The sequence below is a fragment of the Cetorhinus maximus genome, chromosome 20, assembly GCF_964194155.1.
Source record: "Cetorhinus maximus chromosome 20, sCetMax3.hap1.1, whole genome shotgun sequence".
Lineage (NCBI taxonomy): Eukaryota > Metazoa > Chordata > Chondrichthyes > Lamniformes > Cetorhinidae > Cetorhinus > Cetorhinus maximus.
Genome location: NC_135898.1, coordinates 71718603 through 71736079, shown reverse-complemented (window position 1 = coordinate 71736079; position 17477 = coordinate 71718603). Strand labels below are relative to the sequence as shown.

General features: G+C 41.1%; 1 protein-coding gene across 3 annotated transcripts in view; it reads left to right on the top strand.

Moving 5' to 3' along the window:
- Positions 1-16531, top strand: part of stk32c (serine/threonine kinase 32C) — a 358713-nt gene extending 342182 nt beyond the window's left edge. Inside the window, exons 9-13 of one of the 3 annotated variants that reach the window (XM_078564912.1) lie at positions 3501-3626; positions 3832-3963; positions 4424-4491; positions 6446-6523; positions 14863-16531. In XM_078564912.1, coding sequence (XP_078421038.1) covers positions 3501-3626; positions 3832-3963; positions 4424-4491; positions 6446-6523; positions 14863-15001 — 543 coding nt within the window. In that variant the 3' untranslated portion in view covers positions 15002-16531. Of the gene's footprint in view, positions 1-3500; positions 3627-3831; positions 3964-4423; positions 4501-6445; positions 6524-14862 lie in introns of all 3 variants that reach the window. The other 2 variants (XM_078564913.1, XM_078564915.1) reach the window with 2 other exon arrangements.
- The last annotated feature ends 946 nt before the right edge of the window (positions 16532-17477 follow it).

Below are 17477 nucleotides of genomic sequence, written 5' to 3'. Positions count from 1 at the left end.
GTCCACAGATCCTTGAAGGTAGCAGAGCAGGTGGACAAGGTGGCCAAGAAAGCATATGGAATGCTTTCCTTTATTGGGCAAGGTATTGAATACAAAAGCAAGGATGTAATGATGGAACCATATAAAATGCTGGTTAGGCCACAGCTGGAACTTTGTGTATAGTTCTGGTCATCACAATACAGGAAAGACACAATTGGACTGGAGACAGTACAGAGAAGATTTACAAGAATGTTCCCAGTGTCTGAAAATTGCAGCTATGAGGAGAGATCGGATAGGCTGGGATTGTTTTCCTTAGAACAGAGAAGGCTAAGGGGCGACCTAATTGAGGTGCACAAAATTATGAGGAACCTAGATAGGGTAGACAGGAAAGACTTGTTTCCCCTAGCTGTGGGGTTGATTACCAGGGGATATAGATTTAAGGTGATAGGTTGGAGGATTAGAGGGGACATGAGGAAGAACTTTTTCACCACAGAGGGTGGTGGACATCTGGAATTCACTACCTAAGTTGGTGGATGAGGCTGAAACACTCAACTCATTTGGAAGATACCTGGCTCTGCATCTGAAGTGTTGAACCTGCAAGGCTACAGACCAAGTGCTGTAAAGTGAGATTAAAATGAGCGGCTAGTTTCTTTTTTCTCTTTGGTCTGCAAAGACAAGATGGGCTGAATGGCCTCGCTCTGCACCGTAGCTTTTCTATGGTTCTATGGACCCATGCCAATGTCATTAGAGGCAACAGGGCCAACCATTGCACAGGCTGTCTCCACCCCTGCTGCGGATGTCAGGTCAGCACCTGTAAGTCGAAGGTGTTCAAAAGTTAAGAAATTCTGATCACAGTTGGTTGCACAGGTGAATACATTTTGTCACTTCAGAATTGGAAAATATATTCACATTCCCTGAATAACATGTAATGGTGTCTTTCAGCTTCATTGACTCGTTTCGCGAGTACTCCCACTGCATCCCCCCCACAACTAGCAGTTCAACTGCACGCATCTGGCCCACGAGTGATTCTGGAGGGAGAAGTGTGTGTGAGGCAGGGCCTTTCTGAGACTTGTGCAAGCACACTCCCACGCACGCAGATCCTTCCTCCATCCTCAATGTCCTGAGCATTTTCAATGCTGCCTGCTGGGGATCGCTTTCAGTTGTCCATCTGAGGTGACCTGCATCTCCGCCCACCCTCTGATCATACTCCCATGCAGCACCTAATCTCACCCACCACAACTCCTGTTTCACTTTCAACCAAGCAAGCATGGTGCGTCTAACATTTTCCTTCAGGTCCCCCATCCTTTCCCCTCCCCCGTCACCCATTTCCTTTCCCCCGTCACTGTCAACCTCACTGGCATCACCTTTCACCTCCCCACCGTGACCTACCAGCCACAACCCTTTTCTTTCTTTCGGGGATGTCCAGGTGAATGTGCACGTTCCCTTCCTTCCCGAAAATCCCACTCCATCCACTTTAATCTCCTCGACCTCTTCCTTCCCACCCCCAGGGTCTGTGTCTTCCTCCGGGTCCCCACCAACCACCCTCGCCGTTCCTTGTATCGATACCCTTACCCTCCTGCCCTATTGCCTCACTCTGCCCTCCTACCATGCCTACCCTCAGTTCACTCCCCAGGAGGCAGTCATAGGCTCAACAGATTCCCTCCCTTGCATGTTCACCTGGACATCCCTCCCTCCAGAATCCTCACCTTCTTGGAGCTCCTTCCCCTCTTGGAACTCCCTCCCCACAGGCTCCTTCCTCCCCCTGGACTCCTTCCCCCACCTTGGACTCCTCCCCTCCGTTGGAATTTCTCCCACCCCCCACTTAGCCCTTACCACTTCTGACTCCTTCCTCCACCCTTCCTCCTTCCTCCACCTTTACTCCTTCCTCCACCCTTACTCGTTGACCCCTCTGGATTCCTTCCTCCACCGCAGCTCCCTCCGAACTTCTTCCTCCAGCCTTACCCTTTCCCTCTTTCTAACTTCTTCCCCCTCCAAACTCTTTCCCTTACACCTTCCTACTCCCTTACAAGTACCTCCCTAGTTGCCATCTTCTCCCCGTTACCTCCTGCTTCCCCATACTCCCACCCTCCTCCCAACCTCACCCCTGACACCTTCATTCCCCCCCTTCCAACACCCCCGACTCACCTTCTCCTAGTCGAACCTACACCTTCTTCTCACATCCTCCTCTCCAAAACACAGCTGGACTTTCCTCTCTGCCCCCTCGATGATCACCTGTTGTGAGCAGACCCTCAATGGTGAGCTTGAGCTGCCACGCGAAGGATCCATGCCCGTGAGAATCCACCCAGCATGTGATGGGCACTCTCCAGGGTCCCGTTGCTTTCAGGCTGCAGCATCTTGTCCTCCTCAGATGTCCGCAATGTGAGCAAGGCCCTGGCGGTAAGTCCCGACTTCTGCACGTCACACTTGTCAAGACGTGTTTTGCACGGGCGTGTTTTTCCAACGATGTGGGCGGATGATCCATCTTGAGTGGAGGATTCTGCTGAGCCGGGCTTACACTGATATGCAGATGTACTACAATAATGTCCCCGATGTCCGACGCCAGGAAACGTGGCCCGCCGTTGATGGGCAGAGCGGACATTTGCAAACTGGTTTCATGACATCGTGAAACCAATTTTTGGCCTTCTCGCCCTATTGTCCACTCTCACCACCAAACACGCCTGACACCAGCGGCCACGTAAAATTCCGCCCATGGCTTTCTAAATGTCCCACCACCTTCTTAATAATGGATTCTAACATTTTCCCAATGACAGGTTTTAGACTAGCTGGCCTGTAATTTCCTGCTTTCTGCCTCCCTCAATTCTTGAATTGTGGTAATGCATTTGAAGTTTTCCAATCCACTGAGACCTTTCCAGAGTCTAGGGAATTTTGGAAGATTACAACCAATGCAAACACTTTCTCGACAGCCACTTTCTTTAAGACCCTGAGATACAGGCCGTCAGGGCCATCCCAGTTCTGTAATAATTACAAATGCAATTTACATCTCTATCACGCTTCTCATGTAGAGAAAAACATTTCAGAGCAAAGACTTATGGAACAGGAAAAAATGAGATAGAGGAGCAAAGGTTGGATGTTGTCAAGCAAAGAGTTTTAGGGCAGCTTTTGGAAAGAATTGCAGAGCACAGAGGCATAGTGACTGAAAGGATTGCTACAGGTGGTGTTCCAGAAGAGTGGGGAATGAGAACTGACCAATTTTTGGAGGGGCACAGCATGTGTGAGTGAACATTCCACCTGACACCACAGAGCTACGGTGAGGCTGTGGAAAGAATTGAACATGAGGGAGAGCACCTTGTAATCGGTCTTTTACTGTGGAAACAGAAGACGGGTGAGCATATGCTTCTGACAGGAAAAAACTGGGAGAAAGAGAAACAAAAGCCTCCCAGTGGCCTGGTCTAAGTGTGAACTAATGAAAAGAAAAATCTGGGATATAATATGTAATTGATAAATAAAGCTGCAATATTTTTTTTAAATCCTAAGTTAACACTGCTTGCCTTTGTTTCCAGTTACTTACTGTCAAACCTGAGCATCGGCTCTCCAGCCTTTCAGATATTCAGAACTGCTCTTACTTATCTGATGTCAGCTGGGATGCTGTCTACCAGAAGAAGATGGAACCTGGCTTTGTTCCAAACGTAAGCAAAGAAAATCACCTACCCTAGTGCGAGAACATTCTAAGTGCTGATAAAACCAAATGATTAAAATACACTCTGTAACCTGCCAATCCTCTAACATGAGAGGTTACTGATAAATATGTAAAAAAAAATGAATAACCTACATTTCCGCAATCAGCTTGGGAAGCAACACTGTTTCAATCAGCAACAATTTATCATTTAACAGAAAGGTCGGCTGCACTGTGACCCTACGTTTGAACTAGAAGAAATGATTCTAGAGTCAAAGCCACTGCACAAAAAGAAGAAAAGGCTGGCAAAGAACAAATCCAGAGATAACAGCAAGGATAGCTCCCAGTCAGTAAGTCTTCATTCATATGGTGGTATGTTTATGTAGCTCATCTATGCTGTGTCCTCCTTATGGCATAGATTAACTCAAAGTAAGATATATGTGTATCTGCAAATGCTACCTAAAGTATAGTTGCTTGTCCAAGAAAACACGTTTTGTCTAATGGAATAAGGCTCTGAGGGGATCTTTTACAGGCTCCTGTCATCTGCTTCACAAAATGTGGAAGGAAAAGCTCATTCGTGCTTGCCATATTCACTATTGCAGCTGCATACTTTACCTATGGTTCTGTATCGTCAAAGGCCAGTTGCTATTACATGTAGATGTGCATTTGAGATTGAAGAAAGCAAACAATGAATGCAGAATTTAACAACGTTAACACCTGTAGCACAACCACTGCACACATTCAGCTAGAATTCTTTTGACTTTTGGAATTTGTAAATCCTGTTAATTGTTCTTTTTATTTCTCTGAAAGGATAATGAGTATCTTCAGGAGTGTTTAGAAGTAGTGAGACAAGAGTTTATGGTCTTCAACAGAGAAAAGTAAGTATGGTAAGAGCATTTTATCATTAATCTTAAAGCTACAGAGCAAATGAAGCTGAAGCACAGAAGATGGCAGTTCTCAGAACACAGAGCCGAACCTTCCCCAGAGCCCCCTAACCCCTTCACCCACCCCCAACACCCACTCCAAGGCTGCGCGTTCATTCAGGCAATCTTATTTAATACAAAAGCACAGCTTTTATTCTGTAATGTATTAAAGATTCATTTGAAGGAGATGGTTTTAATTTAACACATTTGCAAGGACAAACAAAGTGGAATTCCTCCCATGATGAAGAAAGGTGGATTTAATCAGCAGGAACAGTGGTGAACCTGCTGCCACATAAAAGTCAGTATTTTACTTTATGTCTGATGATGTTTCTGTGAAGCGCCTTGGGACATTTACCGCATTAAAGGTGCTGCATAAATACAAGTTGTTGTTATATCTACCAGGGTTTAATATATATACCAAATTAAAACAGAATTATCTGGAAAAACTCAGCAGGTCTGGCAGCATCAGTGGAGAAGAAAACAGTTGACGTTTCGAGTCCTCATGACCCTTCGGCAGAACTGAAGTATAGTTAGGAGAGAGGTAAAATATAAGCTGGTCTAAGGTGGGGTGCCGGGGGGAGAGAGAAGTTGAGGGTGGGGTGGTTGTAGGGATAAGCAAGCAGTGATAGGAGCAGATAATCAAAAGATGTCACAGACAAAAGGGTCAAAGAGGTGTTGAAGGTGGTGATATTATCTAAGAAAAGTGCTAATTAAGAATGGATGGCAGGATACTCAAGGTACAGCTCTAGTGGGGGTGGGGTGGAAAGACTAACAAAGTTTTAGTTTTAGATTTAAAAATAATGGAAATAGGTGGGAAAAGAAGAATCTATATAAATTATTTAAATAATTTAAATATTAAATAATTTATATAGATTCTTCTTTTCCCATCTATTTCCATTATTTTTAAATCTAAAACTAAAACTTTGTTAGTCTTTCCACCCCACCCCCACTAGAGCCGTACCTTGAGTATCCTGCCATCCATTCTTAATTAGCACTTTTCTTAGATAATATCACCACCTTCAACGCCTCTTTGATCCTTTTGTCTGTGACATCTTTTGATTATCTGCTCCTATCACTGCTTGCTTATCCCTACAACCACCGCACCCTCAACTTCTCTCTCCCCCCGCCCCCCACCTTAGACCAGCTTATATTTCACCTCTCTCCTAACTATACTTCAGTTCTGCCGAAGGGTCATGAGGACTCGAAACGTCAACTGCTTTCTTCTCCACCGATGCTGCCAGACCTGCCGAGTTTTTCCAGGTAATTCTGTTTTTGTTTTGGATTTCCAGCATCCGCAGTAGCTTTTAGCTTTTTGTTTTTATATATACCAAATTAGTGGACCTCCTTACATTGGAACATCTGTTTTACTTGGCTGCAGCCAGATTTCATTTGGCACTTGTGAAGGGTAAGCATTTTGTTCTGAGTTTCTACTTTTATTGTTACTTTGTATCGCAGTCTAGTTCTGAGGAGAACAGAATTCTAGGTTGTATTCATAGTGAGAAGCACTTAGGGTAAACTAGGTTTTTTGATAGAAGGCAAACCAGCCCCCACTAACTTTCATTAATAGACGCAAAGGGACTAATTAAATGCCACTAATGCTCACAAAAGGAATACGATGAGCAACTGTATTTAAGATATTTTATCACTACTGGCAGGTGAAAACCAGGTCATCAGTGGTTTTAGCACTGTCTTTGGTCACCATCATTAGGAATACTAGGTTATCAGCATTGTTGTCTATTCTCATCAACATGTGAAGCCCATTTGACTTTTTAACTCATAAGGGAATTGAAACATCGCTACAGGTTGGTCAATCAAATCAACTCCAACTGCTTTTGTTATATTAAACTAGCAGCAATATTCTTTGTGCATCTTCAAACTTATTTCACTGTAAATATTTTTAAATGCCTAGGGAGAAAAATCAGTGCAAAGTTTTACCAAGATCAAAACCAACAGTTTGGACTGGCAGCTGTCTTCCTTTTAGAAAATGGTAATGACACGGGTTTAATCTTTGGAAAGACACCAAAAGGTCTTTATGTTTGTCAGTCGTTGCTGTTGCTGATTTAGTCCTGCAAAATTGAAAAAACTGAACAAAATGACCTTGTTGCACAATCCAGAAGGAAGGTATTGCCCAAGAACATGTAAGGTAACTATGGATAAGCAATGGGAATTGTGAGAAGGGCTGTAATTTGTCATAGCACAGTTTTTGAGGAATCATGGTTTAGTTATGATGAAGCATCAAAAGACAAAGATGATATTGTAAAAATTAAGAAATCAACAAATTTTTCAACACCAAAACCAAATTTATTTCTCTATATTTGTTGAAACAAACACAGCATCAATTTATAGCACTGGTGGGTATTCCATTGGATGTGGGTGTTCCTTCCTTCTTGGGTTGTTTCAGGTACCGACTGCTACATTGGGGTCTTGTAGATGGAGTTGTCAAAGATCCCCCTCCTGACAGGGGAGGACAGGGGTGTCCAAGATTGCCCCATCTGAAGACCATCAGTTGACAAGCTGCTGGCTGACCTTTGTTTCATTAGGCCTGTATGAACCTTGGACGAATGTTTCAGGGTGGGAGGGATAAGCTGCTATTATAAACATACAGCAGTTGTATCAGTTTGCCAGTTTTAAGGTGGAGGATAACTGTAGGCCGTGGAAGGTGAAGGCTCACAATACACTGTCCTCCCATAGGTGCCAGTATGATTTGCTGCCTGGCCGACCTGAAGTAACCACATTCTGTTGCATGTGTGATCTGCATTAATACTATCATGGATTTATATTTGAAAGAAATTGCTTGGGGTGCATTTATAAATTATATCCATTCAAATTTCTCTGTTCAATCCATTGACCCACCGCTCAATGCATATAATTATAAAGATTTTAGCTGATATTACATGAGAAATCAGCAAACAAAACTCTGTTTACATGTCAGCTGAATTTTTTTAGCAATAAATCTGCAGGTGAAATTTTCTGGATCAAACAGTTCAGCACTGTAATTTTCAATTGTTTCTTTTCTTGACCTCAGATGTCCCTCAAAAACGTCACTGCAAATCTGAATCCATGGTTGGTGTACCTCTCACACAAATGAATGTGTCTATTTCAGAACTGAAGGAAGTAAGGTGGAGCCAGAGGAACACCTTGATAAATATACAGCCTTAGTCATTAGCCTGAAATGAACTGCAGATATTGTTTTGCTTCGTTTTCCAAATATTCCAATTTACAAATTGCTTCCTGGAGTCCTAAATAATCTATGTTTCAGGGGCTAATCAATGAAGCAAATATGCTGAGATGACATAAGCCAAAGGGATCATTTGCTTTTTAATCATTAGTGTCAAAGTTACAGACTTACTGTCGCATTTATCCATTAACTGCCTTGCCCTATTCCAACACTTTGCGCCAACACATTTTCTAAATTGTAACAAGTATGATGTAGACATTCAAGAAAAGAAATCTGGCAAAACATTAGACTAAAAACATACTGATCAAACTAATGCTAATGCTGAAAGTAGAGGCAGTCCAAGGATGCCACTTCTATTTTCTATGTCTCCATAGCTGTACAGACTTTGGTTTTGCTAAATTTTTCCCCTTTACTGCTGGATAAATTTGATAGCAACAAGAAACAGCTAACATGAATTTCTCTAATACCATCAACACAATATTAACACTAGTGTTCACGTGAAATTCTTTTGTATGTACAATTTGACTAAAGTTATAAGGGGTTACATGGTTAGTCCCTGAAAACAAACAGGGGCCCACGATACACAATTACTCTGCGACCATTCAATGTGATGCTGCCATGCCTATGCTCATAACCATGATTGTAGCATGTAGCCAGCACTAATCACACTGTTGAGTGACTGCATGCCTCTGCAGTGACCCAAAATTGTGAGAGGCTAACAATAGTTAAAGCTAAACTGCACCTACACCTCTTAAGGGGAAGATACGCTGTGGCTGCAGCAGGTAGTGTAAGTCCTTGTATAAGTCCCTCTGATGTGGAAAAAGACTGAATAATAGCACAACATGGGAGAGCATGTGGCTCCAAGGTTCCCAGATGGTGTGCTGGAGGCCTTGGTGGAGGAGGTGCAGAGGAGGAGAAAATTCTCTATCCACAGGGGGCAAGGAGGCCCTCCAGGCAAATGCTCAGGGCAGTGGAACCAGAAAACCAAGAGTCAGTGCCAAGAGTCAAGTCCCGAGGGCCTAAATGCAGTCCTGAAGAAAGTTCAATGTCTTCATACAAGTGGTCAATGTCAGTAACTTCATCTTCAAATGCCGTATCCGACCAACTGAACTACCAGCCTCACACACTGCTCAATGCACCACACCTCCATCACTCACCTACCAACAGTTTCTATCAATCAGGACTCTTACCTAACATTCATTTCTTCACCTCACCCTCATACATTTAGCGCTGCTATAAGCCTCCCATCCATATCACACAGCCTGCACACACGGCCAGCTATTCACTCATGGAATGGGGAGATGGTGATGTAGTGGTAATGTCATTGAACTAGTAATCCAAAGGCCCAGGCTAATGCCCTGCTGGGTCATACATGGGTTCAAATTCCACTGTGGCAGCTGGGGGAATTTAGATTCAACTAATAGATCTTGAAAATAAAGCTACACTCAGAAATGTTGACTATGAAACTATCATTAATTTTTGTGAGAACTCATCTGGTTCACTAATATCCTTTAGGGAAGACTGAAAGACTTTAGGGAAGGAAATCTGTTGTCCTAACCCAGTCTGGCCTACATGTGAGTCCAGGCCCACAGCAATGTGGTTGACTCTTAACTACCCTCTGAAATAGCCTAGCAAGCCACATATTTCAAGTGTGATTAGGGATGGGCAACATCTCATGTCCTAACCCCAATGGGAGAGGCAGTGCTTGCTGTCATTAGAGTAGTCATTGCTAATGCCATGGCCAACGACGGGGTTGAAACCATTGATGATAACAGTATCCTCCTACCAAACCCTTCTCCTCATTACATTTCCCCTCATTGTGTATTCTCGTCTAATTTACAAGCTGTAGATGGTGTAAGCTTGCACCTTCTAATTTCCCTCATTCTCTCAGCATATCCTACCCTTGTGCCTTTCTCCTTTCAGATACCCAAGAGGTGCAGCTTAGCCAGGTAGTGGTGGAAGAACAACAGGTAGAAGAGGAAGAAGACAATAATGAAGAAGAACTAGTTCAGAAACAACAATGTGCACAATTTAGGGACAGTATGGTGGTGAGATCTGCATCTTGTAAGACATCAGGCACAAGTGGCCTACAACCAGGGCAAGGGACAAGAGTAATGGAGGTGGCACCCGAATTTTGCAGAGGACTCAGTCGGGTGGGCTACAGAAGGAAGCCGATGGATATGCACGGTGAAATGATTGTTGCATTGACAGGTCGTCCAGAAAGCATGCAATCAGTGTCAAGAAACATTGAAGAGTCTGACACCAGAGGGATTTGTGCAGAGCTTAGAGTCCATCCGTTCCAGCGGATGGACATTCCACCACACATTCCAGTGGTGGAAGTGGTGACCAACTCCATGAACATATTTGTGGACCCAGCTCACAAAGGCAGTATCAGATGGCTGATGTGTCAGCTTCCATTATGCACAAGCAGAAGCCATCCAGCATCTGGATGCTGTTGTGAAAGCTTAGACTTCTGCCATGTAAAGTCAACCTGCTCTCTGCAGTGTTTAAAGAGGCTTACAGGCTCTTGCAGCAATCCTCCAACAGAATACTGGGATTGCTGAGATGTTGCCCTGGAGTAGCAAAAGCTCCATGGAGAACAAACCTGCTGTCCTCTCTCGGGATGTCAGCATTCGCCCTGCCACCACTGTCACTCTGTCAGTGCAGTCAGCCCATTCTGCTGGTGCCCATGATGAGATGGTACAGTCTAAAGAGGTACCTCTGGGCCTACAGATGCTCGAGGGTGCCCAGCAAGACCAGTCTTTCCCTGACTGAAAGTCAAAAACAGTCCACCAGCCATGCTGCAGATACTGGAGTAGCTTTGCATTAGAGCATTAGGACAGGCAAAGGCACATGAGAAACAGGGACTAGAGTGGTTAGGTGATGTATGCAGGATGACATGATTTGATTTATCAGTTTGGCTTGGAATGTTTATTTTGTGTTGGCTTTTACTTTTGTATCATGGCCAAATAGAAATTATGATGGTCAGTGTCAGGGACGGTAAGGTTTGGAACTGTTGGTGAATGGGGAATTGGGGTTCATTGGTATTGCAGACAGATAAGTTGTTCTCGGACAGCCTGACTAGAAAGGGGCTGTCTGAGTTGCCTCCCCTCTCCCTCTCCCTCCTGCTCCTCCTTCTCCAGAACTACGTGCAATATACCGATGGTAAGGGCTGTGCCCTCATGGTGACACGATTGTGCAGCATGAACTTCGACACCCCTCTGCCAAGTACTGCAGGGCTCCTTCAGAGTAGTCAAGGCATTATTTCAGCATGCCAATTATCTGCTCCATCATGTTTTATGTGGTAGCACAGCTTTTATTGTATGCTGCACACATGTGCCTGGGTCACCTACCGGAGTCATGAATAACGTAGTGAGTATCTATCCTATTCCACCCAGTACCACTCATTGGCTTGTTGCAGTGTCTCAAATACAGATTGCACAGGGGGTTGCCACAGAACAAAGGCACGATGATACTTCCAGCATATCAGGATATTGGGAATTGACCTACACGATTCTCTGCATGTGGTTACCACCACCTGGATGTTGAGAGGGTTGAACCTCTTTCAATTGAGGTATCTCAGAAATGAGGCATGGCACCCACAAAGTGATATGTGTGCTGTCAGTGGCACCCGCCGGCGTAGGGAAACCTGCAATCCTTACTCTGCTTGCTTCTCTCTGGGAAGAACGAATGAAATGTTGTCAGCTGTCACTGAATAGAGAGCATCAGTAACTTCCCCTATGCAACACTGGCCGGCAAAATGCAAGATGTTGCAAATATCTTGAGCTCCAGCATAGAAGGCGATCCACACATAATAGCTCATTGCCGTGTTCACCTTCACAGCCACTGGCAATGTGGTCCTCCTCCTACACTGTGGTTGCATTTGTGGCTGCAGCAGGTGGTAGATTTCAGTGAGGCATAGATGTTTTACACATTGTCCCTCACTGAGGTTTATGTAGGGCAATTGTTCTCTTAGCACCCTTGATGGACATGGCCTCCTTCTGAGAACCTCTCTACTGCTCCTCCTCCTCCCTCTTCTAGCATCTTGTCCTGTTCTGTGTGACCTCTGCTCATTCTCTAAACTATGCTGCATTCCAATGGGGAATACACCTATGTCTGGAGTAACTGTTTGTGCAGAAGCCTCGCTATCACAGCAAAGGCGCCTGCCTCAACAGTCCCGAAAATTTTAGCAACTTCACATAACTCTAGAAAGCACCAAATACTTGTACCATTGTAGCAGGAGCCAAAATAAATTAATCAGCAACGAATTAATCAGCAACTAAATAGTGCTGTTGGGAGGGTTCTTCATGCTGCTTAACACATCTTCAGCTGTGTAAGTTTAAGAGAGGGAGGGTTGAGCTCTGACACAGCAGCACTGGTGTCAAATCCACATTACACTGATTAATCTCATGATCTACCTACTCTGCATGCTTCTGGCAGACACACAATGCATGTGCATTAATGCCCTCCCCAATTTGGTAGTTGGTGCAAATTTCACCATAAATTACTACGCATGCTGCGGCTGCCATTATAGATCTCTAGGAACACTCGTAGCACCTATTATCCAAATTTTGTGCCAATAGTCTTAAACTTTCCAGTCCATCCATGAACCTTCTCCAGTGTCACAGGAAGGTTTGTGCAGGCTAAAAATGCGGAAACCTTTTGCTGGTCAGTGCAATTTGGCTGAGAGGAGTCTGATGACAAACACAGCCAGTATTAGCTATTTACTTCTGCTGGCGATAATGCTCTTTGGGGGCAGGAAGCAAGATACCAGCTCTCAGAGTGTTTCTTTGCCTTCAGCACTGCAAGTGCAGGATTACTTACTGCCTGATTGTTGCCCATGAGCATTTGCTGATGGAGGCAACTCTCTAAGCCGCAGGAGTTTTCATCTCCTGCATTTGTTCCACTGTCTGAATTGTGGAACTGGCTCCATGGAGAAATATTGTACATGAAAATATACAATATTTGAAAAATAGTTGTAAAGTACCTGAGACTTATTGAGGATTATATTTCTATTATTCATAATACCCACTCAGATCTGCATTATTTTCTCCTTTAATCTCAAACTTAATTTTAATCCAATTTTAAAGCTGCAGTATTCTTTGAAATGCTTATTTAAAATATTAATTTTAGCATCCTTTCCAAAATAACCATGATGTGAAAAATGAGCCTCCAATTTCCTTTAGTTGGGCATATATATTAATGTAAAGTTTACTCTATTTGCTTACTTTTAAACCTATTAGTTCACTCTGTGATTGGAATTACAGATGCTGGTCTAAATTGTGCAACCCTGCTACTCATGGCAACGTCTGACAGGGTTTAGATTAAAACTAACTTGCTCTTGTTTAATTTTGGGATCTGTAGTCCTGATAAAAGCATAACCTAAATGAATAATCCTCCCCCACAGTTCGGAAATTGCTAATATTATTTTCTCAACATCCCTTTGTGAAAACCCAGACAGTAAAAGAAAATTAATTAAAGAGAAGAAAGGAGATGTAATTTGCAAAAGCACCATTGCAGTCCAGCCCACTCGAGGGCATAGGATTTTTCCGACTTATGCTTGTGTAACCCACACAAAACAACAAAATGTCAGGGTTTACTTTGATCTTTTGGTTTCAAATATCAATGAAGTAAAAAGTGGAAAGCAGTGGTTTGGGGTGGGTAGTTAAAACAAAGTTCTACAAAACTAATACCTTGGATGCCTCTTATGGTTCGCTCTCAGCTTTAAGTTTACAATACCCAATTGGTGTTACGTCACTTGTGTACCCAGTTTTCCCCATATTTATCACGAACAAGCTCAATTGACATCACTAAAAAGTAATATCTCATTGTTGTTTTTGGGCAAAATTCCTTACATTACAATAATGATAACACTTTAAAAATGCTTCATTGGGTATAAAGTGAATAGGGAAGACCTGATGTTGTGAAAGGTGTTTTAAAAATACAAGACTTTTTTCTATCACTACTCAGACTTTTATCCGCAAGTAACTATAGCATACTGGACTAGTGATGATCTGGCATGCTTTTTAGATTTGAATTATTTGGTAGTCTGGGTGTTCGAGATGACCTTTTAGATGATGTATTGAGGACATTGTAATGGTTTTGGCCAGGGAGAGGATAACTACACATTGATCAAGTTGTCTTCCAGTAGCTAGATTGGCATTCTTTAGACTGGAAAGCACTGGTGCTGTAATAATTAATAAGTAGTAATAATTATTCATGCAACAGCAGAAGCCACCATGAGAATTCCACCACTAAACTGTAATAATGCTTGCATTTATAGAATGCCTTTCACATCAAAATGCCTCAAGTATTTCATACAATGAAACACTTCTTGAAGTATATTGCCGAGATCTGAAATTTTCAGCCTTGTTGCATTGTGCACTCTATAAAGGGAACAAACACTAAACAAATATTGGTGAAGTCACAAAAACTAGCATGTTGGTGGGTTGCCATGATATTACATATTCACATGTTTGATAAGCAAATTATTAAATTTCATAACATCAGATTCATTAAATTATTATTTTTTTCAGGCAATGTAAAAATGTTGATCCGACAACTGCAATACCTTAACTCTTTGTTGGTCAAATACAAAGCATAAAAACAATTTGTAATTTGTTTGCTTAAGTATATAGTCGATCCTGGGCACAAGAACCGAATTGTAAGGTCTCTGAAGAATCATTTAGAAGGAAAAGGGTCATGCTTAGCTGGGTCAACTCTGTAAATAAGCATAGAAAACTCTGGCCAGAGAAGTAACAAACAATCAAAGCACATCCACAGAAAACAAGTGGAACTAACAGTAATTTATGGTAAGAGTGATTACAACAGCAGAGTTTAATTTCTCTTTGGCTTTAATCTTTTTGGAAAAAAAACAGCTGTATAAATTCAACTGAGCAAAGCCAAATCATTTATCAGCCTCCTCACTCCAATTTATTGGTGGATTTGATTGGTGTATGTATGTATATGTGTAAAATGAATGAATTGGATCATTACAATGTTAATGGATTTAAGGCTATCTGACTGAAGATCATATTTATACCTCAAGTCTGGATTTTTACCATTCCCACATGTTGTCAAAAGCACGTGGTGCAGGTTTACAATGGTAACATTTTCTGTTATTTCCTGCATTTTAAAACTGTACATAGGTTGAAAAAGAGGCCAGAGGAACCAACAGCATCTGCATCAATGGTTGAAGCAAAGGCAGAAGCAGTTGCTGAAGATGAAGGTGAAAGTGGAAACCTGCACATGTGTAGTTCAGTGTGTTCTTCAACAAGCAGCAGCTAGGACTAAAAGGTCAGGCTGCTCTTTCCATCTGTCTTAATGTTTCTCAGGCTGCTTCACTGGGCTAATAAGCTTAACAAAGCTTGCAACAGTGTTTGGAAAAGAAAATCATCCATTGAACAATCCCTGGCTATCCAGTGAACTACAACAGAACAGCATTGCTCAGTGAATTTATTTCATATATTTTTTAAAAAGCACTGGAAAATAGACAGGTTGATTCTCTTAAGAACTGAAAGGTAGATATTCTCTATGCAACCATATAATGGCACATTATGTCATCAATTTAATAGGATGTTGAATGTTTAAAACAAGTTAAATCTGTATTTCTCATTTAATTTTTTGTGCTGTGTTCGTGTCTTGCTAATGGTATGTGAAAATCTTTACATGCAATGGTCCTTCCCAATAAAATATCATAATCTTCATACAAATTTGACATAAAAGCAGATTAATAATTTACAATAATTTTATTAGAACAGAAAAAAATTATGAAGTACTGTTGGACTACATTATCATACAATAGAAATAATTAAATAATGATTTCTATAGCTTCAGAATCTTTCATACAGGGTGGGAGGGGGAAACAGAGTACTGGAAGATTTTATGTGTACATAGTGACAGCATTGTTGTGTATCCACAGTTTTATGTGGCAAGCTTTGATAGGAAAACGTATTATTGAACCAAATTTTCATACAAAAGCTTACACTATTTCCAAAAATATTTCAAATGTGCAGGCACAACCTATGGGCAAGGAGGCCAAAGCTTTTATAGCACTGACATTTTCATTTATAACATGAAATTAGCTATATCTCATCAGCATATAACTAAATGGCTTGAAATGGTATTAATATTCGATCTGTCACATCCAGTGTATACTATCGCTTTGAATGACATATGCTGTGATCAGCTACAAAATATATTAGCAAAGTAGGAAAGTTAAAAAAATACGCATAACAGATATTTGGTATCAGCTGCTTTTATAGTAGGCTATTATAATTGATAAAAGAGAATCTTAAGGAGGTTTGATGAGACAGATAGAAATTTCAATCAGTGACGTTCACTGAGCACTTTTAATGCACAGGTACTACATTTTTGTGTGCATTGGTTTTATGTTAACTCATTTAAGTTAAACAGGTCAGCACGTTGTGTAAAAAAAGAATCACACACAGGAATGTAGCACAAGAATGCTACGAACTTTGCTGATGGGATTTCTACCTTTGAATGTCAGCAGTCACATAGCTCAATTTACTTGAAGATACCTGTCAGAAATAATGACAAATGGTAAATTATATTTTAAAAACCTACTGTATGTATTCAAATGTTATTTATGTATTTTTGTTGCATGAATAATACATTGGTTTTGGACTGAATCCTGATCTTTGAAAATATGTGCAATGAAAAGCAAACTTTTCAAGAAAAGGTTGTATCTCTGTAGTACTGAGATGTTGAGTTTTTAATATTTAAAGACATGGAGCATGATCGAGTTTCTTGCTGTATTGGAAAACAACTTGGAAATAAATTTGTTCTTGTACATAACAGCAATTGGGCTTTTCCTGTTTATTTTACAAAATCCCTTTCTAAAAGCAAGAATTTAATGGGTAGCTGAACTTTATAGAGAATGCTGAATCTTCTGAATCTTAGGCAATGGAAACTACCCAAGATTACTTTAGAAAACTTAAAACCATATTTTCCCAATTTATCTCTGTGAAATTGCTGAGTTTAAGATTAATATAAATAGATTCTTTTTTCCAATAATCATTGTGTGTGTGTCTGATGTATGTATAAAAATACAATTTTAAAATACTTCAATTTTCTTAAATAGTCCTGTTTTCCTGTCTAACTAAAGGTTCTCACCAAAGCCAGTTTTTCTACCCATACTAGTAATGGTAATTCCTACTCTTCACTTTAAATATTCCTGTGAATGTTTACATTTGTTTTATAACTTAGATACTGATACCGCACTATAGTTTACCTGAAAATAGTGCCAATTAATGCAGTCTGGGCTTTCTCCCAACAACTTTTCACATGTTCACAGCAAAATAAGTTACTATATACATGTTGTGAATGGGTTAATGTGTCAAGGTATTTGCAATTATAATTTTATTATGTAATAATACACCAGATACCAGGTAGGATGCTTTTCACAGTCAACTCCAAAAAATGGTAAATATCACACATTACTTTCCGGCTAAAACTAATAGTTAGATTTATTTACAAATATGATTTACACTGAATCAGAAAGATATGGTGAATTACTTAAAGAACAATAAATATTAAATTCATCCTCAGTTTAAATTACCTTCTTCTAAGTATATTTTCTCCACAATTTGATTATACACAAGACTTTTAGACCATAGCAATATTGTATAAACTTAACATTGCAATGTTTCTGGAGATAAGGGCAATAGCCCTGATCATTTTGTGGAATTCAATCATCACTTCAGACACATGAAAGGGAATTAAAAGTATTGAATACTAAATT